At 40.3% G+C, this 23877-nt stretch overlaps 3 protein-coding genes across 4 annotated transcripts; 1 reads left to right on the forward strand and 2 right to left on the reverse strand.

Moving 5' to 3' along the window:
- Nucleotides 1-3770: 3770 nt before the first annotated feature.
- Nucleotides 3771-4331, reverse strand: LOC110696425. Its single transcript, XM_021873712.1, has 2 exons — nt 4149-4331; nt 3771-3905 (listed from the first exon to the last, which is right to left on the reverse strand). Exons 1-2 carry the CDS (start codon nt 4329-4331, stop codon nt 3771-3773), a joined length of 318 nt encoding a protein of 105 aa, XP_021729404.1.
- A 9980-nt stretch (nt 4332-14311) lies between these two features.
- LOC110696486 lies at nt 14312-16349 on the reverse strand. The gene is made up of 2 exons (XM_021873780.1): nt 15124-16349; nt 14312-15035 (listed from the first exon to the last, which is right to left on the reverse strand). The coding sequence occupies exons 1-2, from the start codon at nt 16319-16321 to the stop codon at nt 14413-14415; spliced, it is 1821 nt and encodes a 606-aa protein (XP_021729472.1). The 5' UTR covers nt 16322-16349; the 3' UTR covers nt 14312-14412.
- A 1666-nt stretch (nt 16350-18015) lies between these two features.
- LOC110696487 (alkylated DNA repair protein alkB homolog 8-like) lies at nt 18016-23589 on the forward strand. 2 transcript variants are annotated; one of them, XM_021873782.1, is made up of 4 exons: nt 18016-18175; nt 19681-19753; nt 19848-20743; nt 23053-23589. In XM_021873782.1, the coding sequence occupies exons 3-4, from the start codon at nt 19866-19868 to the stop codon at nt 23138-23140; spliced, it is 966 nt and encodes a 321-aa protein (XP_021729474.1). In that variant the 5' UTR covers nt 18016-18175; nt 19681-19753; nt 19848-19865; the 3' UTR covers nt 23141-23589. The 2 variants fall into 2 exon arrangements, with proteins under 2 accessions (XP_021729474.1, XP_021729473.1); XM_021873781.1 differs by having other exon boundaries at nt 19681-20743.
- Nucleotides 23590-23877: the final 288 nt, after the last annotated feature.

The raw sequence follows: 23877 nt of genomic DNA on the forward strand, positions 1-23877 counted from the left end.
CACTTCCAAAGATCGACAGTCTAGTCGACTCTACATCCGGTCATGCCTTGATGAGCTTCATGGATGCCTACTCAGGCTTCCATCAGATACCCTTGTGGAAAAAAGATCAAGAAAAGACGGCATTCGTCACTGATCAAGGGTTGTTCTGTTATACGGTGATGTCGTTTGGGCTGAAGAATGTGCCTGCTACCTTCTAATGGATGATTAATACGATCTTCATTAATCAAATTGGGAGGAATGTAGAGGCATACATTGATGACATGATAGTCAAATCTAAGCTCCAGACAGATCACCTTTCGAGAAACCTTCACCACCCTCAGGCGGCATAAGGTCATGCTTAATCCCAAAAAGTGCATCTTTGGTGTTGAGTCTGGGAAGTTTCTCGGATTCTTGATTGATTAAAGGGGAATAGAGGCCAATCCGAAAAAGGTACAGGTGGTAATTAACATGAAGTCACCCGAAACTGTCAAGGAAGTCCAAAAGCTTACCGGTTGTCTGGCGGCATTGAGGAGATTCCTCAGCCGGTCAGGTGACAAGTGCCTCTACTTCTTCCAGGCAATCAAGAAGAAGACTAGATTTAAATGGGGGGAGAATGCTGAGGCGGCATTCTAGAAATTGAAGGAGCACCTCCACTCATTGCCACGGCTGGTCAGCCCTATGGTAGGAGAGGTTCTCTACATGTATTTGGCCGTCTCAGATCATGCCCTCAGTGTCGTTCTCCTAGCTGAGAGAGACGGCATACATCTCCCGGTCTATTTCATTAGTTATGTTCTCCGAAATGCTGAGCTGCGGTACCCCTTGGTTGAAAATTTTGGCCTTGCCCTGTTCACGGAAGTCAAGAAGTTAAAGCCATACTTCTTGGCACATCCAGTGGTGGTCTACACAAACCAACCCCTCAAGAGGCCACTGACAACCTTGGAGTCATCCGGCAGAATACTCAAGTGGGCTATTGAAATGCAGAGTCTGGAAATTTCCTTCGAACCTAGAAAGGCAGTGAAGGGTCAGGCGTTCGCCGACTTCATTGTTGAAATGACAAGACCGGCTCAGCCGGACAATGTTAATCGGGTTTGGAAGGTTTATGTAGACGGAAGCTCTACTACGAACGCTTGTGGTGCAGGCGTAATTTGCAAGTCCCCGGAAGGGGACAAATATGAATACGCACTACGGTTAAAGTTCCAAGACTTGAATAATGAGGCGGAGTACAAGGCCCTGCTAGCCGGTTAACGCTTGCTCAGATTCTCAGTTGATCGTTAGCCAGTACCATGGTGACTATGAGGCCACCCATCCGGCGATGATCAAGTATCTGCAGGCGGTCAAAGATGAGGCTGAGACACTTGACGAATTTCATCTAAGTTAGGTGCCCAGGTCAGAAAACAATCAGGCGGATGCATTGTCCAAATTGGCATCATCCGCCACTTGTGATGCGCCTAGGTCAGTCTTCCGGGAAGTCATGGAAAAAAGAAGCATTGGACATGATCCTAATGGAGTTGTTGACCGAAGCTCTACCTAGATGGATGCCATCCGGGATTATCTAGCAAACGGCACTTTGCTAGACGTCCCTTTAGAAGCAGCTGCATTAAAAAAGCGAGCCTCAAGTTTTGAAATCTACAAGGAGGAGCTCTTCAGAAAGGGTTACCTCTAGCCATTGCTGAAGTGTGTTACCCCTGAAAGGGGAAAAGAGGTTCTAGAGGATCTGCACTCGGGCTTTTGTGCATCACATATAGGCAACAGAACTCTAGAAAAAAGCGCTAGATGGCAGGGCTACTTTTGGCCTACTCTTGAGGCAAACGCCATGGAAATGGTGAAAAAGTGTGGACAAGTGACAAAGATTTGGCCGGCTCATACATCGTCCGGCCACAGATTTGACGGTTATCTACAGCCCGGTTCCATTTGCAAAATGGGGCATGGACATTTTAGGTCCATATACGCATGCCACAGGCGGGCGGAGGTACATCCTGGTGGCTGTAGATTACTTCACCAAATGGATTGAGGCAGAGGCAGTCAAGGGCATTAAGACAAAGGATGTCATCTCCTTCATCTGGAGAAACATCATCACCCGGTTTGGGGTTCCTATGTCTATGGTCTTTGACAATGGCCCTCAGTTTGAAACGCCTACCCTCAAAAGCTGGTTGGGAGATCAAGGGATCTCACATTGCTTTGCATCAGTTGGCCGCCCCTAAGCAAACGACTAAGTTGAAGCCTTCAACAAGCTCATCTCAGACGGCATTAAGAAGAAAATTGAAAGGGCTGGCGGTCTATGGGCGGATGAGTTGTCTCATATCCTATGGGCCATCAGAACAACTGAAAAAGGGGCAACCGGTGAAACCCCGTTTCTCATGACATACGGTACTGAAGTCGTCCTGCCAATTGAACTTTATGAGCCAACACTCCGAATCATGCTCTATTATGAAGAGGCAAATTGGGAGGCCATGCGTCTAGCATTGGATTCACTCCCGGAGCGCAGGGGCAATGCTGCCTTGCGTCATGAGATATACCGCCTGAGAATGACTAGAGCCTACAAAAAAAGAGTGCACAAACGACCTCTTGAAAGTGGGGGACTTTGTGTTACAAAAAATGGAGGCAACCGGTAGGGCAAATGAGCAAGGGAAGCTACCCCGAATTGGGAGGGTCCCTACCGGATTTTTGAAGAAATTAGAGGTGGCACCTACCGCCTGAAAACTTCAGACGGCAGGTAGCTAGCTAGAACCTGGATGTAGATAACTTGAAAAAGTACTACTTCTAAGGACTTGTAAATTTTTTGTAAATAGAGTATATTGATGAAAGAGTACTTTTTTTCTACTATTTTGTGTATATAAAGTCCCATCTGTGCAATGCACAACCGGGCAACTACCAAGTCCCATCTGTGCAATGCACAACCGGGCAACCGTTTGCTCTAATAGAGTACAAGGCTAAGTGTCGAACTTAACTATTCATGAGGCCAATGGCCGAACATATTATAAACCGCCTGCTCCAACATGAGAAGGCATCCGGCGACGCCCATTTGGGTGAATTCGTCGAAGAGAACATCTCCCTTCCGGGTGGTACAATATTCTACAGGTCATAACTCAAACGACTTTAACCGACTAGGTTTAAGATAACTCATGGCCGTTCGAATAATCTATCGAAATCAAGATACACCTGGTCATTGCCTCAAGGCAATACAGACGGTGAATTAAATCTTGGTCTGTAGCCGGCTTTTGCCAAAAAGCACTACAACCGGCTACAAATTCCATAAACAAGGTCAAAACCTTGTCATTTAATCCGCGATTGGTTAAAATACATACGTCCGGCCACCGACCGTTTGTATACCAATCAACGGCACTGCCGGATACCCAGAGGGTAATCCGCAACCGGTTAAACGAGTAATCTAGGTTAGGTTTAGCCGGCACTGCCAGCATATCCAACTTAGGAATAATTCTGTTTTAAAAACAGTCAAGGACCGCCTATTTATTAGTCCGGATGCTTGTATGAACGGCTGGCTGCTTAGAGTTGGATTAACTATAAGCACACAAACCGTCCGGGGGCAGACAGAGCCAATGGACCCGGCATACCGCATGTATCAATTCAAATCGCAATAGAAAAAAGAAGATATTTCATTCAAGGCAAAAATTGCAAAAAATTGAAGAAAATAATATCAAGGCAAAACCGACACAGTCGACATATATATATATATATAATTAAAATGTCAGCCGGACCCTTGTCCGGGGAAAGGTACAGAAAGTACGCGGCACGCAGGCCGGATGAAGGCAGGAAGTATAAAAAATGTTAAGCTACTGCTGCTGCTGCTGTTGCTGTTGTGATGGCTGGCCCTGGCCGGTAGGAGGGGTTTCTTGAGTTTGCTGGGTTTGGGCTTCTCTAGCCTCACCCGGAACTATCTCTTCTGCGTGCTCCTCCTCGATGCCGGCCTATTTTTCAAAGGGCGCCGGCTTCTCTGTCCAGAGAACCTGAGCGTCAAATACTTCAGTAGCGTATTTGTACCTCAAGTCGAAGAAAGCATAGTCGGTGTCCAGATGGATCATGGACCATGCCATCTTCATGCGCTCCTTGCAGTCGCGCTCGTTCTCGGTGACCAGTCGGTCCTGCTCAGCCGCCAACTTGTCCTTGTGCTCCGCCTGAGTCTAGGTCAGCTCATTTTTCAGCCGGCTGACCTCAGCCTTCAGCTCGGTGTTCTCCTTGTCAGCCTCCCCCAAGGCTTTGACATTAGCCTTGATATTGTTAACCTGAGTTTCAAAGTCGATTGCTATCTTGTTGGCCTCCTCAGCAGCAGCCGTGAGCTCCTTGATTAGCTCCTTCTGTTTCATCTCCCGGCGTTTAGTTTCGAGTTCATACATAATCGTTTTATATTGGGTGACATCAATAAGGTCGGCTACCCTTCTTTAGGCATCCCTTACCTCCTCTTGCTTCTTCCGCAAGGGGACCTTCATCCCATCAACCCTCAACATCACCTACAAAGTCAGCCGGAAAGAAGTTAGCTTCTTAGTTATGCTACAACCGGCAATGAACAAAATTGCACAAAAGTACCCCAACCGGTAAATTACCTCAACCAGTAGTGAGTTGATGCGGTCAATGTTGACCTGGTTGGTACCCAGTACCGCCTCCTTTTCGGAGCGGGTGAGAGTCCTCAGCATTCTCTTGGCATAGTTTTGTAGATCTGGCCAACGAGAAGAGGCATCTGCATCATGAGATTTATTTGTTAAGTACTAAGCATATGTAACGCCTATATTCCGCCGGCTGCCTGAAGAATCCCCTGACTGGGTAGCTTGGGACTTGACTCAAACAGGCCCAAGCGGCCTGGGGGGGTCAAAGGTGAGAGCAGTACCTTGGTTTTCAAGCCGAGGATTGACACCACCCCCAGCCGCATTGGAGCCGGATGCAATAGCAAGTACCCGGCTAGAGGGAACCTTAGGCTCCCCAGTTCTGGCCTCAGCCGACCCTGAATTCAAGCCCAGATCTCGCAGACTCTTGCCTGCTGAAGTAGGCCTGTCAGGAGCCGGCAGTCTTCCGGCAGAAGCAGGGGCAGCCGGAACCCTCCTTCTCTAAGAAGTAGGCTGGGAGAGTTCCTCTCCCAGTTTCTTCATCATTTGCCTCAAGGAACGATGAACGTTCTTGCTCCCTGTCTGCAAAAGAAAACAAAGCAACCAATTAGTATTAAAATGGGCTACAAGTCATACAGACGGTACAAAGATCAGCCGGTGCTTACCCCATCGTCTTTGGCCGCCAGTTGGGGCTTCTTTTTCTCTAGTTGTTCCTTTCTGATCTCAGCGGCTGACTTAGCCGGAGTCTTTTCTGGAGGAACCATTTCCAGACCTTTCTCTGCAAAAAGGAAAAATAAAATTAGAAATCATTCAAACACCATACAGGTGGCATAAGATGCCGGTTAGCAATCAACGTACGTTTGCTCCAAAAAGTGCTAAGGCCGCAGGCGAAAAGGAACACCTCGTCTTTAAACCAATCCGGATGAGGGACCCAGAATTTAGGGACAATGACTTGTGTCCCATCATCCAGAGGCAGGGTGGTCTTCTTGAAAAGACCTGGCTCCATTATTTGATCCCATGATCTCTCCGGTATTTTGGTGAGGGCACACTTCTTTCCCAGGAGAGCCGGGTGCTTATTGTAGCGACGCAGCCGGTGGTTAACAGACGGAGAAGGGGAAGAGACAATGTAAAACTTGCTCTTCCAGCTGCTCCACTTAGACGGCTTCTCCAGTGTCATCATATACTCCGGATGCTGGTCAATGTGTACCACGCATTCCAGCCACCTGGGGCACGGCTGAGATAGTGCATATGTGCAAACGCCTCCCAGCTAGGCATTATGTCCTGCATTTTGCAGGCGGCTATGTACCCAAGAATGTTCACCCAAGAGTTGGGTGTGAGCTGCTAGACGCCAAGGTCATAACCCCTTAGAATGACTTTAATTGTGTTGTGGAGGGGGAACCGGAGGCCGGCTTTGAATGCCGCCTCATAGCAGCCGAAGTAATCATCGGCGTGGTCCAAGTCGTTATCCCAGACGACGGCTGCCTCCACAGGTAGAACAACGACTTCCCATCTGGCCCCTACCGGGCGCTTCTCCAAAAATGCCGGGAGAGTGGCGTTTAAAGTAACGACTTCCCGGGCGCTCATGTGCGCCTCCGTTGGATTATTTATTGAAGGCCAATTATATGCCTCCTCATCCTCTTGAGGGGCATCCGGCTCCATCGTTGACTTAGTGGAGTCGGATTGCTGGACGGTCTCCTCACCGTCTTAGCTCTCGGATTCCTCAAGAATCCCATCACCGGGCGTGCTAGGTATGCCCGGTTGGTCATAAGGAGCATCATCAATCGGAGTTCCGCCTGAATCACCTGACTGGTAATCGGGGTCTACAGTCGTCCACCTTGTCCAAGCAATTATGTCCTGCACATGAACAGAGACGGTCGGATTCGTAGAAGAGTAAGGGTGGTCCGAACACCCCCAGACGGCATCCCCAGTCCTAGATTCAGCCGTGTCTGGTGACCGGTTGACAACTGCCCTAGGCCGTGCCGTGCCGTGTGTGTGTTGGGTGAGTCCATTATTCTCTAACAATCTATACAACCGGGAAAAAATCAAAAAACTTGCAAGGGGTAGAGACGGTACCTTGAAGTTGTGAAAAAACTTGGAAGGAGGTTGACTCCTTTAAGCTAGCAGACGGATCTCTGATTTGTTGCTTGAAGATACCCCAGACGGTGCTCGGATGTACCTCTTTGAAGAGCAACTGAAATGTGTAGAAGACTCAACCGTTTTCCCAAAATGTGGCTTGAAGATACTAAAGGCGGTAGAGACCAGCTGTGGGTGTTTTGAAAGCTAAAAAGAAAAAAAAGAAAAACGGATGGTCAGGTGTTTTTGAAGAAAATTGCTTGAAGAGGCCCCAGACAGTATAAGACCGGCTGTGGGTCTATTGAAAGCAAGAAGAGAAAATTGACTAAGCCAGGCGGTACCTTAGTGAGTTCAGCAAAGAGCACTCAAACGGTATCCGGATGTGTCTGAATAGAAGAAGCCGGTTGAACGCAAAAGTAGCCGGTGTTAGAGCTTTTTTCTCTCAAGAAGTTTTTTGCGAAAATTTGTAAAGTATGAAATGAGAGGAGGAAGCCTCCCATTTATAGGAGGGGGCAGAAGGCGAACCGTCACCTCCCCCTCCAATTCGATCAAATTCGATATTCGAATTAAAAAAAAAAAAAAAATTGAGGGAAGGAGCAAACCGTCACCTTCCCATAATGTGACACGTGTCACAGGTGCCATGTGGCAAGCCACGTCACACTTGTGAGGGGCAAATGTTTGGTATAAAATTACCCTCTACCACGTGGCCCAAGGGCATGCTGACACGTGTCAGCCCCCCAGAGAGGCCCAATGGGATCCAATCGGATGCTGACACGTGGCACTATAACCCTAATAGGAGAACTGATTCTCTTCTACTATAAATAGAGGAAAATCCTCATTTATTACACATTCATAAATACAAACACAAAAAACCGAGCAATATTAATTGCAGAATTCTCTCTGAATCAGAGAGAAAATCCATTTACTTTCCGTACATTTATACATCCGGAGACGTTCTAACTTGATCGTCGGAGGCGGAACTCCACCCAACCGGAGTTTCGTGGTTTTGCAGGTACAGACGGTCGCGCGCGCATGCATTCCCGGAATTATAACTCTCCCGAGGGACTCCAAAAACCAAGAAACAGCTTATATAATTCTACAAAAGGCACACTATATATTATTGCACATTATAACAAAGATTAAATATTTTTTCCAAAAATATTTAAAAAATAAAAGAAATACTAAGAACACACTAGAAATTAACTCGTGTCATTGCTGGTGTGTCTTTTAATGTATTTTTATTATCGGTTGTTATCTAACTAATAGCCACAGTACAATAAGGATCTATACTTCATCTTAAACAAATAATATTCAGTAAACATAATTTTATTAGTTAAAAAAAAATTCGGTTTAGTAAAATAAGTCCAGTTCAGTAAAATTGATTTGAGTTCAATAAAAAAAATATTCAATGAAGTAATAATCAATAACTTTATAGAAGAAATATAATAGAAAATCAGTAAAAATAATTTCTGTTTAGCAAAAATAGTTTCAGTTAAGTAAATTAATTTCAGTCAAGTAAAAATAATTAAACTTCAACAAAAACAAAAAAAATTTAGTTCAATAAAAATAATTTCAGGTTGGCAAAAATAAGGGGGTGTCAATATCTGACCCAACCCGAAAAACCAACCTGAAACAGCAATGATCTATATCTGACCCGTATCCGAAGAATAGTTGAAAACAGTGACATATAGCTTGAATCAAAACAAACCCGACATTAACTGATAACCGAATAGACGTGATACTTTATGATCTGGACCCAAACCTGTAATCAACTTGATATAAACCGAAAATCGATTTGACCCGACTTGATTATGATCCGAACCTGATTAGTACTCGACTTGTTTAGAACCTGAAAACAATATAACCTGTCACAACTTGTTTCTACCCGAATGGATATTGACCGACAATGGATTTGACCCAACCTGACAATGATCTGAACTCGAAATAACACTCGATTAAATTTTAACATAATAAATATCTAACATAACCTACCACTTACTTGAATCATAGTGATCATTTAGTGACACATGATCCGATTTTATCCAACTTGCTAACTAAACTAACTTATATTGATCGACATTGAAATTGTTTTGACTCGAAACTGACATGGATTTCAACTTTTTTTAACTAAAAGTTAATTTGAAAATGTTATCAAATTTATCATAAATAGAAATAGCGGAATATTATACTTTTTATTTGACCTATCACTACAAAAAATAATGAGAATAGGCAACAAGAAACATTGTAACACTTTTTATACATGTTACCTTTTGTAGCAAATGGCAACAATATTTTTTTGTTACCTTGATATTAATAATCTATACTACATTACAATGCAACGATTAAAAAAGTGTTGTTTTAGGGTATGTAAGACCAAAATATCATAAAATGTTGCCCACTAAGAATCAGTTACTCATAATTAACCTCACGTTTCATCTCAGAGCGCGCTCGCACAAAACTCCTTCCTTCCCTCATTGCCCTTTCAACCCAACTGTGCTCCACCGAAACCAGGCTAAGCTTCTAAAAGATTCTAATGAAAATTTTAGAAATGGATGGAAATTCATCAATGATGACGTTTGACGGTTACAGGCGTGATTGTCAGAAACTGCTTGAATTCATAATTTCATCCTCAAGTTTAATTAATCAAGTTCATGGTTCTTCTAGACTCGCGCTCTCTCTCTCCAACATCAACCGTGATACCGTTAGTGTTTATGTCAATTGCACCAAGTTTGGTTTGTCTTTTGCTCTATTATTTTGAATCTCGAATTTTTTTTTTTTTGTTGAATTTAAGCCTTAATTGATTATGTCGCCAATTGCATCAACTTTGATTTTCAATTATATGTTGAAATTAAGGGTTATTTGATTTTTTTTAATTTTTTATTTAGGGGGTGTTTTGAATGTTGCTGAAGCGACATATACTTAGAATATTCTTCAATGGTAAATGAATTTCATATATTTTTAATTTTGAAGCATTTGATTGATATTTGATGACATGGAAAATTGGTGTTGTAATTGTGATTTTTGATAGTGAAAGTTGTTAATTAGTCAATTTGTGTTGTGTTTGTTTAGTGTTTTTATTGGGATTGTTTTAAATGTAATTGAAAATTGCATTTATATATTTACTTCTATTTTGTATTATACCCGATTCTAAGAATGACTAGACTTGATTAAAAGCTAGTTGACCAGAGTCTAAGAATGACCCCATCTGAAGTTCACCCGACCCAAATTTACCTGTTTCAAACTTGTTAGTAACCCTACTTGACACTAACCGAACCCAAAACATTATTACCCGACCCAAAATTGACTCGAATCAAACTCAAACTGCAACCGAAAAGATGTAAAGCCTGTCATAATCCAAATCAATCTTGACCCAACCCGACCTGAACCCGACTTGTAAGTTAGAAAAAAACCAACATGATCCGACTTGTTGACCTAAAACCTGGTATGACATGATATATCTATCTTATATAGTGTTTTATACCCGTCCCTTGATCATAATTAGGAGTATTTTTGGTTCTTCGGAGCTATTTTTATTACTAATATGCGTTTTCAAGTGTTTTAGTAGCTTTGGTGTTATTTTATAGGAAATTGCGTATTTTGAGGCATTTCCCGGGATTATTTAGCCACTACGAGCATTGGATATGGAGCTTACTCATAGACCACTTTCCGAAGCCCGGGACCATGTTAGAGTAATCAAGCGCGGTGATTAAGGGCTCGGCGAAGAAGAAGAAACCGAGGCAATGGACCGGAATTATAAAGGTCCAAGGAAGAGTTCGAGTTGGACCAAGCTAGAAGCCCAAATCGAGGAGACTTATTATGCCCGGTGTACTCGCCCGATCGGGCGGGTGAAGAAGAGCAAGGATTACTCAGAGCACTCGTCTGGCCGGGCGAGATGGCAACCTCAGAGATCCGGACGGGCGATGGGGCGTTGTTCCGGGCATGCGGTTCTTCAGAGTTTTTGAAGCTTGTTTTATTTTCTTTTATTTTAGGAAGTTTTCTTTTGAGTAAAAATATGTTTTTGCTAAGCGTGTTTAAGGATGTCATTCATTAGCCTTAGGAAAAATTGTAAATGATAATCCCAACTTTGTAGTATTTTGTTTCTATAATCCCAACTTTGGATTATTTTGGAATAATCCGAACTTTGGATTATTCTGGAATAATCTGAACTTTGGGGGCTGTTGATTTTCTTCAATCCCTAACCGGTCAACAAAAGTCAATGACCTATTATATCAGGTCACTTGGCACGTGTCAAGCCAGATTGGTCCAAAAAATTTAAAATAATAAAAAAATAAAACAAAAAATCACCAAGGTCAGCCTCCCTCTCCCCCACCGGCCCACTCTAATAACCTCCACCCCACTGCCCAGTCTGCCGCCCCTTTCTCGCCGGCCAGCCGCGCAAAACATCCTCCGCCGCATCGCGGTCTTCCTTCCACCCCGAAACACCCTCCCATTCCCCACGAAACCACCAATGAAACCCCTCTCCAGTGCCAAAAACTCCAAATCGTTCCTCCCACCACCCCGAAACCTTAAGCGGCTAGGCCAGGGTTTTCAATGGTGGGGGAGGAGTTTTTAGGGGTTTTTGGGAGTGGGAGAGGTGCTTTTAAGCGATTTTCGAGTGGAGGGAGAGGTTTCAAGGGAGGTTGGGGGTTTCCAATAGAGAAGGGTAGCCGGAAAGCGGGAAAAGGAGATAAGGAGGGAGGTTGGGGGTTTCCGATCAAGAAAGCTAGCCAGAAAAGGAGGACCGGTGGGTGGGGAGGGGGAAACTGGCGCTTGGGGAGGGGAATTAGCGGCGTAGGGGGAAGGGGAATGACAACAGCCGTCGGCGACAAGGGCAGAGCAAAAGTTTGCGGTTTGGCTGGTGGCCAGAATTTGGGGTTTGGCTGGTGGTTTTTTTTTTATTTTTAATTTTGTTTGTTTAATTTTATTTTTTTAAAATTTTTTTTTTTACCAATTAACCGGTCACTTTTAAAAAAAAAAACCAATTCAACCGGTCACCAGTTTTTGGGATTAAAGAAAATCAACAACCCCCAAATTTTGGATTATTCTAAAATAATCCAGAATAATCCAAAATTGGGATTATTGAAACAAAATACAACAAAGTTGGGATTATTATTTACAATTTTTCCTTAGCCTTAATTCCAGATTTTTAGTTTAAGATTTTCTAGTAGGTTGTTCTCTCGAGATTGTTCCGTATTCGTTTTATACAAATCATATGTCCCTTTATTTCCGGTTATGATTTCTTCCCTTTATTTCTCGTAATTTTATTGCTTGATTTAACTATGTTTCCTTTAACTGCTTTGATTAGTTTAGTTTTAATGAATAGTTTCCATCTAAGGTTTTGGGGATCTATGAATAATATGAAGGGATGCTTTATTATTGTTGATTGTCAATGCTTTGAATTAATTTCCTATTGATTGATATAATGCTATGCAATTACAATTAGATTAGGCCTGGTTTAATTGTATGAGTTACACAATATTGATTCGAGATTCGACTAATGAGAATTAATATTTAGGCTTAGTTTCAATAGGTGGAATTAATTTATAAATGGTCAAGTCAAGATTTGAGAGATGCGATTTAATACCGCTAGGTTAATTTTGTGATTGTAATACGTAGCGAAAGCCTTTTATAATATGGTTAATTTATGCATTGATGATTGACTGTTCTTTTTATATCCCAGAATATTATTTATTGGTGAACCTATGCCCTAGACTTTTATTTTATTGATATTCTCTTAGTTTTCTTTGCTTAGTTTAATTATTCCCCTTAGATTAATTCACATAAAATCATACTTGTTACATTGTAATTTAGATTATAATAGTTTTTTAGGAGTAAAAGAACATTGTTTCTATGTGGGTTTTGACCCTACTTCCTTATCTGCTTTAGTTAGAAGACTTAGGTAACTATTTTGATTAGGCAATACGACTATAGCCTGCCATGACTTAACCTGATCCCGACTTGAATACCTGATTTGGCACTCCTAGCCTAAGTATGTGACAATATCATAGAATATTTTATAGGTTTTGATATTATACAAAAACTAGAGAATCTAGTCAAAATATATACAAGAAATTTAATAATTTTATATATTAATTAAGTTATGATGTTACATATGTACAAATTATATTATAAAGTACGTGTTGTCATATATCAAGAATAAGAAATATACTTCTTAGTAGATATGCTATTTGTTTATAGATAAAGTATGCTTTACAATTATAAAATTTGGTAAATATATTGTGTATATATTACAATAAGTAATTGATGACATTGATAATCAAAAAGTAGTTTTGGAGTGAAAAAACAGAATTAAGAAGTGTCCTGTGTCATTCTTTGTGTCAGTTTAGTATTATGTATAGATAGATATAATTTTCTTTGTTCCACAAACATGGCAATAGTTACCACAATGAGCGATTTCCCTCAATATTGTTGAAATAAAAATAAAAACCTATTATACACCGATTTAAAAATAAATTCCCAAAGTACGATGGATTGAAAGTGTGGGTTGTAAAAAGCCTTTAAGGAAATGAACTTAATCTCTCAATGTCAATCTCAAAGAGTAAACAAGTGTTTGAATTTTAATGAATGATTGATCTCCCTTCCTCAACTAGAAAAAACAGAGCAAAACTTATGGAAACATAGACTAAATTAAATTAGTGGACATCAACTTTCAAAAAATAAGTTGGGTATTTTTGTCTAACATTAACCAATAGCAGGAAAGAGGCCAACATTTACCTTAATAAGTTCAAAGAGACCAAATTTCAGTGCGACCAGACTAAATTAAATCTATGTAGGATTGGTATTTGGTTCAACTTACGCTAATGTCATCAACGATTTTATATTAAATCTGCTAACAATATTAACGATTGTTTTTTTAAACAAAAACAAAAAGCCTGGTAGCACTGAAATTTGGTCTCTTTGAACTTATCAAGGTAAATGCTGACCTTTTTCCTGCTTTTGGCTAAGGAATCCGTGAATTAACTAAGGAGGCAAAGAGATCGGTTATTAGTATAATGCAGTCTCTTTTCTAAAACCACTAATTGTAGTCGCAGGTTTAAAACTACACCCGTTATTCCCGTTAGTGGTTTTAAGCTGAACCAAAAGAAAAAAATATATAATGCTCAACACTGATCCTACGTAGATAGTATTTGGGGAATTTATTTTTGTTTTAATAATATTGTTGGAAATCGCTTACCATTTTAGAAAGTTTCATAAATATTGCAACATTTCTCCAGTTGGACGTGTTTTCTCTCTTTACTCATCATATGGGTCCTTATCTTTATTTCTCTCTATTTCTTAAAATTCGTGTCTCATTTCCATTTTGCAAAGTCTCCGGAATGGAGATTGCGAAATGGAGGAAATAGATGTTTAACAAAACAAACAATACGTATGGAGTTTAAGAAAATAACTACATTTAATTAGTGTAACACTTAAAAAAACGGAGAGAGTGACGTAAGTCCACCACGACGACGACGCCGATGATGATGATGTGCCACCGCCCACTGCCGTGGATGCGGTACGTCTCATAAAACATTTGTAGTTGTGTTTTTTTTCATATAATACGTCTCATAATACATTTTCCTAGTTGTTTGTAAAAGTTAACATTATCTGTTCTTATAATTATTATTTTAAGTTCTTAGAATTTGACATTATATTTTTAGTTTTTATAACTTTTATTTTAAGTTGTAATTAGTGGGCATACGAAAACTAAATACAGGTTCACATTTAAATGGGAAAACTAAATACGAAAATTAGAATCCGAAAATTAAATAAATGGGAAAAACATAGCAATAGCAATATTAGGTCACATAGAAAAGGCAACTAGATTGTTCCACTGCTGCACCCGGTCATGATATAACGCATCCCAGCCCTCTACGCTTGCTGTACGAATGGTGTACCACGTTGGTATAATCGGTGGGACCGGAAAATCGGGTGACAGGTCCAGTCGGATGAAATGTCTGTATGACGGCCCCAGAAATCCAATAGCAACCTCTCTTACCGGTCTGGTGACGGTCTCACGCGAACACCAAGGCAGAACCGTGGTACACGGATAGTAAGCTCGACCATGCAAACCAAGGCCGAAATGCATCACTGCACACTTGTAGATGTTTGCAACGACGAAGAGATCAAGGGGCGCGTCGAACCAATGATTTTGACCGCAACGTCCTCCTCCCCACCGGATACGCTGCAGAGACCTATCCAAGTCCTGTCCGTACACGTGGCGATAAACAGCTCGGTTTGAGGCGATTTCACTGTACATCAACTGACGCACTAAACCGTAGTTGTCTTCACCCATCTGAAACACATCAGCCACAACCCGAAATCCACAGTTACCATCTGCAACCACATCATTCCACCCGTCCAGGAACGGCATCATGATGTTAGGGATCCTGTCTTTATATGGAAAATGTTCAATGTCCATTCTGCCTGTTGCACACATCAAAAAACACAATTAACAAGTTAGCAGAAAACTAAACAAACACTCTAAAAAGTAAATTAAACTAAAGTACCGTACCGGTGCCGGGCATATTCACCGACGAAGATGTTTGACTACCACTTGATGACGATGTACGACCACGGCCACGACCACGACCACGACCACGAATGTACTCAAACGCACTCCTTTCCCGCCGTGGTTGTCGGCCCCGTGGTCGCTCGACCCCCTCAGGTTCCTCATGATCCAAGCACGACGAGTTGAACATGTCATGAAGTACGTGGGTAGCACTACGAATGACTGAAGGGTGGCTGGAGGACACTTGGTCAAACATCGAACGAAACTGCTCCAACTCCTCCTGTTCACGGTTGACTGTCTGTGGAACAGCATGCTCTCCGATAACGAGCGTCCGCCAGAATGGATGAACCTGATCAACATGTAACGACGCCCTATCTTGCGTAATTACGCGGTGAATGGTGCATGCACAAGGTAGTCCATGAGTCACCGATATAGCACATCCGCACCGAATAGCCACTTCATCACCCAACTCCCTCATCCTGGTGTGCTCGCTCAGAATCAACCCCAAGCAGTAGTGTGACACACGACCATGGAGAATCTTAAATATGAAATGGCTATACATCGTGCCATGTCGCCGTCTGGAGTCCTCGAGAGAGTTCTTGATGCCGTTCCTCTGAGTATCAATAGCCTTGTTTATTCTCTCGAACAGTGTATCCAGAGCAGAGGTGGAAGAATCAATCCAGTCCTTCAGAGCTCTATGAGCGCTCTCAACTCTACATGTAGTAGTGTTTCCAAAATGAAGAACTTGGTTTGTCCAATATTTGACAAACTTTTCCCTCTGAGGCACCCACTGCTGCATCACATAGTCTACGATTGCCGGGCACCATTGGTATGCATCCTTGAAGTTATCCAAGGCTCGGTCGTACTCTGCCTCCGTGGTAGCTTGCAGGATCTTCCGCCACTTACCATTTACCAATCTCTCTGCTGAATCTAAGTTCTTGTTGAAAAGGTTGTAGGCTTTGACTTTCACGCATTTGTTGATGTGCCATGTGCACAGTAAATGGCTCGACTCCGGAAACAGCTCCGCTATAGGGGCAAAGAGACCTCCCTCACAATCGCTGACGATGGCCGATGGCTGAACACTTGGGCCGATGTAATTTCTCAACTTCTCCAACACCCAACGGTAACTCGCAACCGTCTCATCCTTCATAACTGCATAACCAATCAAAAAGTTCTGGTTCGTTGGAGTCATCCCAACCATCTCAACCAGTGGAAACTTATACTTGTTTGTCTTGTACGTTGAATCGATCAGAATCACAGATGGCCAAGACGAAATCATATCAGCACAATCAGGATGCACAAGGAACAAATGAGTCACCTCCGATGTGTCTTCATCAGATTCAAACCAGTACAGGTAACCACGTGCTTGTGCCTGGTGTAGAAGCTGCTGTATAGGGTTCCTTCCCTCTGACCGTTCAAACCTCAATTTATGTCTGACGTTGTAGATGTGTCTTCGGTTTGGCTGGTCTTCAGGAAATTTCTCCAACACAGATGCTAATATTTTAGCAGGCTTCACTTGAGCATCACTCATTTCTTTTACAATTAGTTTCGCAGCAGGACTTAGGCCACTTAACTGTCGATGACCCACTTCATATGCGATCATCTCATGGTTGTGATACCCCCATTTACCGTAACTCTTCACTTCCCAACCGTCACCCCTTTGCTGTTGTCGAACCTTTACTCTGAACTGACACCCACAACCTTTCCGCTTTGTATCAAACCGAATCGCTTGACTGAAATCTCGTTCCTCCCTTTTGCGATAACGGTCGCATCTCAAAATGCGATCCATTCTACCATCCCGTTGAGATTTATGAGTTGCTACTACTAAACAAAAACCTGATCTAATTGCAACCTGTTTCGCCCAATCAACCGCTTGTTGAGCATCTTCGAACAGACCATCGTGTACAAAAATCCCACTATAATCATTTCCGTCTCCACCATAATCCTGCAACAATAACATATAAATATAATCACATAAGAGTAGATTAAATTAATACATTTGACACAACATTAGCACAAAAGCAAAAACAATAATAAATTATAAACAACAAACAAAGAAATAAACAAAAAGTATTCAAAAAAAAAAAAAAAAACAAAACACAAAAATAAAAAACATAAACAAAACTTTAGATTAAATAAATAAAAATAAACCAAAAAAATAAAAACAAAAAAAAAACATAAAACGAAAAAAATTGTAAAAAAAAAAATAAAAAATAAATAAATTAAAAACAAAAACAAATTAAAACAATTAAAAACAAAACAAAAAAAAAACCAAAAAAAAAAGAAAAAAATTGTAACACAAAAAAAAAAAAATAAACAAATTTTAAATTAAATTAAAAAAAAAAAAAAAAATAGTGGTGGCGCCTAGCCAGGACGCCGCCACCGTGGCGGTGGCGTCTAGCCAGGACGCCGCCACCGTGGCGGTGGCGCCTGGCCAGGACGCCGCCACCGTGGCGGCGGCGTCTTGGCCAGACGCCACGGCCACGGTGGCGGCGTCCTGGCCAGGCGCCAGAGCCACGGTGGCGGCGTCCTGGCTAGGCGCCACCACTACGGTCACGGCGTCCCGGCAGGACGCCAGCCGCCAATTCGTGGTTTTAGATGGCTTCGTACCTCCTTTTCCGGCGTCAACGGCGTCTCTCCGGTGCATCTACCCGACGTTGAGGGCTCTTCGGTTTCACTCGGCGATCCAGTCCTGCTCCACATTTTTTATGAGTGAAAAATTTTATTTTCGGTAAAAATTAAAACAAGGGCAATAATGTCAACATTTTTAAAAAATGTGGGCTTTATGTAGAAAAACGCGGGCGATGTTTAACAAATCCCCAAACATGAGACATGAGTCACATGAGGTCATGAGTATGAGTGTATAACGAGTAGTCGCGTAATTAGGGGCTGAGTTGTAAATCTTGTAAGACTACCGACGTTACGCATCAACGTTCAACGCTTCCACAGTTGCATCTCACTCTCTCTCTCCTCATTTCCACATAATTCATCTTCCTCTCATCAATTGATTCATTCAATCATCTTTCACTGTTTCTTAGTCCAAATCTTTCAGCTGGTAACTCTTTCGATCTCTCTCTTTCCGTTTCGAATTTCATATCGATCTGTTAACACTTGATTTACCTTAATTTAATTAAATTAGTGTTAGTTTAATTTTATGCGATTTCCAATCTATGTTTGTTTCATTTTGTGGATAATTTTGTTGTCTTTACTATTTATATTAATGAATTAGAGTTACGTTTTCTCCATTTTTTTGTATGTTTAACTTGACTCTGAAGTTGTTTTGGATTTTTTTTTAATTTCTTGAGTAATTAATTATAGTTCTAAGATTGAATTTATTACACTTATACAAGCTATTTAATAGAAAATTTAATATAATTTAATCTATGTCCTTAAGATACGTGAGAATGAGGTATTTGATCGTAAAAGATGTAGGAGGAAAATTTTTGTGGATGACTATACGGAACAATTATTTTTGGTTCACGTAGCCGACCCCACTTATGGGATTAAGGCTTTGGTTGATTAATTGATAAATTTACTAAGAATTTGAGCTGCTTATTAGGGATGCATTATTGACTAAAACTATGTATAGGGATGATTCGCGAGCTCGTGATACTCGGGTTTTTATCGTAGATACTGACACCGGTGGCTAAATGTGTTATTGATATAGTGGTTCTATACTGATATTATAAGTAGTGTGTATAGTTAAGCATGTTTCTTATTGATATTAAGTTCTTTGGTGAAGTTCCACCTTTTGTGTCTTTAAGATACTTATGCACGTTGTTGCCGCATTTTTTCCAAATCGGAATCAGATTTTCCGGTTTGTGAAATAGTGGACTAGTGAGGGTGTAAAGGCAAATCCATTTGGATACTTACATTACTGCATATGGATCCTGATTTGTCCTCATTTTCGGAAATTAGGTTTATACATATACCATTTTGAGTTTTGACGTAAATTTAATAGTAATTTTGTGTATGTATTGCTAGCCCCTCCCCTATTTTGTCTTCCTTGGTATAATGGATCAATGGGGTTATTGCATTAGGTTTGTGAGGCTACTGCTAGTCATGCTTTGACCTTTGTTGTCGAAAGCTTGCAGAATTGAGGAATAATTGTTTGTGACTACGTGTAACACATTATGATGTTAGCAATGGAAATATATTGTGGTTAAATCGCACACCAGGTACCATTAAGCCGTGTTGTGGATAGAGTACCAAAAAATCCGGGTAGGATGTCAAACCTTTCAAACCGTATTTTGTTTAGATTTTTCTTATGATTGCACCAAAGTAGACAACTGAAACCCCGCCACCCCCCACCCCCCTCCCCATGCCCACCTCCCTATCTCTCTATTTTCTTTTCTAAAACTTTTACTTTTTTACATTTGCTTGAATCTCATACTCTATGATTAAATTTTTTGCTCCTTTTTGCTTTTATTTGATGTTAGATGTTAGAATATGCTTTCAAGATTTTACAGCATCCTAACCGTAAATGTGTTCATCCTCCTTGTAAAGTCATAACACTCAACAGCTCTTTAAACTCGTTTTTTTTTTTCTTCTAAATTTCAGGTGATGATATCACCCAAAATCTTAAAGTGGTTCTAATCAAACATTACAGACATTGCGTAGACCTCTCAACTCTGTGAGTAGCTTAACCGTTACTTTATATTCTTAACACTATGAAAGATATAAGAGTAACCCGTCCTTCTGTTGTTGCATCTGTTGAAAAAACTCAGAGTCAGCTATCTGACTTGATGAACAAGAATGATTTATCATCCAACCGTGTTCAGTACACCCCTGAAATTGAGAAGGCGTATGTTCACCAGGTTTATGATGCAATTGCTCCTCACTTTAGTTCAACAAGATTTGCTAAATGGCCTAAGGTTGCATCATTTTTAGATTCTTTGCCTCAAGGATCTCTTGTCCTGGATGCAGGATGTGGAAATGGGAAGTACCTGGGTTTTAATCCCAACTGCTTTTTCATAGGATGTGATATAAGCTCTCCTTTAGTTGGTATATGTACAGAGAGAGGGCATGAAGCCTTGGTCGCTGATGCTGTAAATTTGCCTTATAAAAGTGACTTTGGTGATGCAGCAATCTCAATTGCTGTGTTGCATCACTTGAGTACTGAAAATAGAAGGAGAAAAGCCATTGAAGAGCTGGTTAGAGTTGTTAGGAAGGGAGGTGTAGTGTTAATAACAGTCTGGGCTGTAGAGCAAGAAGACCAAGGTTTGCTAAGTAAATGGACCCCATTGTCGCATAAGTACCTAGATGAGTGGATTGGACCCGGTAGTCCATGTGTGCGTAGCCCCCGGTCATTGAATTTGGAAAGCATTCCCGAAAGCGAGGAGAAAGGTCCTCGAGAGTTATGCGAAGTCTCTAGAGAGTCCCTTGGTACAAGGCTGGATAAAACCATGAAAATAAACGCCCAAGAAAATTCCTATAATGATGATAGGTGTAAAGAAAATCAGCAGGAGTACTTTGTTCCATGGCACTTGCCTTATCATCGTGCTGAAATTAATGGTGCTTCTGCCTGTGCTGTTGCAAATGGTCTGGCAAGAAAAGATGACAAGAAGGGTGCTGTGGTGTATAAGCGATATTACCATGTGTTTAGTGAAGGTGAACTTGAAAGGTAACACATTACAGTGCACTTATCATCCCTCTTTAAGATTTTGCTTGAATGTGAATGGTTAAAGTCTTAAAATAGCTAGCTGCATTGCTATGAAGTATAGAGTACATCCTATAGACTGTTTCATGCATCTTGCTTTATTGATTCCGATAGTGCTACAAATGGGGTGGAGAAACTATCGTCCTCGAATTAAATGCAATTCTGCTGGAGAAATGTAGAAACTTATCTAGTGTAGGTAGGGTATATATTCTTAAAAAACAGTATTGTGAAATAGGCAATGTCCATGTCCAACAGTGATTTTTTTTTTTTTTTTTTTTTTTTCTGTTTAATGTCAATGTTCTAGATCTACTATATCAGAAACAAACAAGCTGATAACCCACTCTGCTATTTTCAAAAAGGTAAAATCTTTAAGATCCAATCATTTTAGTTGATTAAATGTCAAAGATGCAGATGTAATCTTGAATTTCGAATTATTTCCATATTCGTAGTTCTCCATTATTTTTCAATTCTCAGATAGTCCTTTACCACCGACACCAAAGGAGAGAAGATCAGTCTTAGCAATAATAGTAAACAGAAAAAATTCTACAATAAGAATTAATCACCGCATGTACTAGAGACATTTATAATCTGGATTTAGATGAACCTGAGGTTCAATCAACTTATGTAGTTGAGACTTTTGGATTTAGAAGACTCCAAAAAATCAAACTTGAAAAATGAAACCTTTTTGAATGCTAGAGTCCTCAAGAAATTGGGCTCAATTCAGTTGATCTTACTATTCTATAGCTAATACCCTATGACCCTACATTAACTTTTTTTTTTCTTCATTTGGAAAAATTGACGCTACCGGTCCTAACTATGAACATTCTTCTTTAAAGATCCCAATTATTGATTAACTCATGGCAGTACTAGCTTTGGGGGATCCTTCTTAAAACAGTCTTTGACTTATTATGACCGGTAAAACGGATAAAATTGCCACGTATTGAATTTTTATTGGTTCGTTTTACTGAATTTTATTGTTTTAAGGTGAAGAGAACAGGGCCTAAAGGAAGGTCGTGGGTCTTTAGAGTGGTGGAGGATTAATTTTTTTTTTTACTACGCCTAACGAAAATAAGACACGTGGCAACTATTAACCGGTTAAACCATTTAATAATATGTTAGGGACTGTTTTGAAAGGACCCCCCTAAATTTGGATCACCTTGAGTTAATCAATAGTTGGGACCTTTTCAAGAAAACTAGTCATAGTTGGGGACTGTTGGCGTCAATTTTTCCTTCTCTTTTTTGCCTGATTTCCTCACGTGATATAAACATAGCTGCTATTACTTATCAACTTCATGCACATTGTCTTCAAGTTTTACATGTTTGGAATTAGTGAACCATTTCCCAACTTCATTCATTCCATCTTGTGTCAGCATGATTGGGCGCTGTTGAGTGCAGCTAATTTTGCTGAAAGTACCCGTGGAGTTTTTTTTCCTTTTTTTTTTTTCAAGGCTTCAGAAGAATCTATGTTTCTGATGAGCAACATCCTTGAGTTTCTGATAATATTTTCTGTATTTCTGTGTTTGGAACTTTTCTGCTGCTTGGTTGTGCATATCCTCTGACTCAAAATTTGAGTTAATTATTAGTTGGAATGGAGCTCCATAATCTTCTTAAGTTAGTCCATCACGAAAACAAAAAGGTAGTAGTTGATAATCTTGATATTGCTCTAAATGATAGGTAGCCTAGGAACCAATGTTCTGTAGGGAAGCTAATTTGAGTAATTTCCATGCAAAAGGTGAGATTTCCAAGAGTACAATCTAGCATAGGTAGTGGAAGCGATAAGTGTATGCAGAGCAGACTGTGTCTGGTAATTAAAAGTTCATAAAGAATTGGAGGATTATCTTGCTATGCTCTTTTTCCTTTATGGTCGGTTCCTTATGACAATTCATGTTAGCTAACCCCAAACCATTTTGGGACTAAGGCTTTATCATCGTTGTTTTTTTTATTTTTTGGGGGTGGGGGGGGGGGGGGGTGGTGGCTGCGAGTTTTTGACCCATATTAGCACTATCTGAATATTGCCAAGCCAGCAAATATGCTGATATCTTGAAAGCAACTCTGACAACTATGCAGTGGAGAAACAAAATTGTTTGTACTTCTTGCACTTGGTTTTGATTGTCTATGATTGGTTCTTGCAACATTTACAGACCCAACTGCTCCTTTAATCTTGTGCATTCATGTCCTATAAAATTGCTCCTGATTTGTTTGATCGTCTTGTTTCCAGGTTTTATTAACATGTTTTCTAAAATTGACCATCTTCATTTCTTGTAAATTTGCAGATTAGTGTCTGGCATGAGCAATACTGTAATCGTGGATCGCTTTTTTGACAAATCAAATTGGTGTATTATTCTTGAAAAAACACAATGAAAAATCTTTACGCACACCAAATACACCACTCTAACTTTGTTGCTGAGTTGAGATCAGTAAGTAAATCACTGAAGCTGCAAATTGATTTTATCATAATATAAGTAAATTTGTAATCCTCATCAAGCTTTTGCGAAATTGCACTAGAAATTACTGTGGGTGAGATAGTCGCTTGGCCAGCTTACAGGATGTTCTTTGAAAATCAGGCTGCGCAGCCTGCGCTGGTTATAGTTTTACTTGTATCATCATTTTAAGACGCACAGTATAGGGCAAAGTATAGCGTTATTTTACAGATTTTTTGGTTAGAAAAGATTTACTTGTATTACAACCCTTTCTTCTTTCTGTTTTGTTAGACACAGGGATACTCTAAACTTCTCAAGTATCAAATGCATAGTTGGTAGCTGATATTTTACTCACTAAATCAGTTAACAAAACAAAGTTGTTACCCTAAATAACTTACTGATTTTACGTGCTTAATGGTTCAAATTTAATAGCTTAAAAAAAGCATAAATATTAAGAACTGAATCTAACTAGAGAAGGGATTGAATTTTAATTAGGAATATATGATTTTAAATGGGAATTAGCTTAAGTCCTATACAACGCAAGGTTTTACCTATCCTAATTATGAATTACAATGTTAATTTAACAATTATTTGCAAAAAAAAATAAAAAAATAAAAATAAATTAATAATCTGCATTTTTAATTGAAACAAAATAATTTGAATTATTAACTTGAATTG

This window comes from Chenopodium quinoa, unplaced genomic scaffold, assembly GCF_001683475.1.
Source record: "Chenopodium quinoa cultivar QQ74 unplaced genomic scaffold, ASM168347v1, whole genome shotgun sequence".
In the NCBI taxonomy this organism is placed as follows: domain Eukaryota; kingdom Viridiplantae; phylum Streptophyta; class Magnoliopsida; order Caryophyllales; family Amaranthaceae; genus Chenopodium; species Chenopodium quinoa.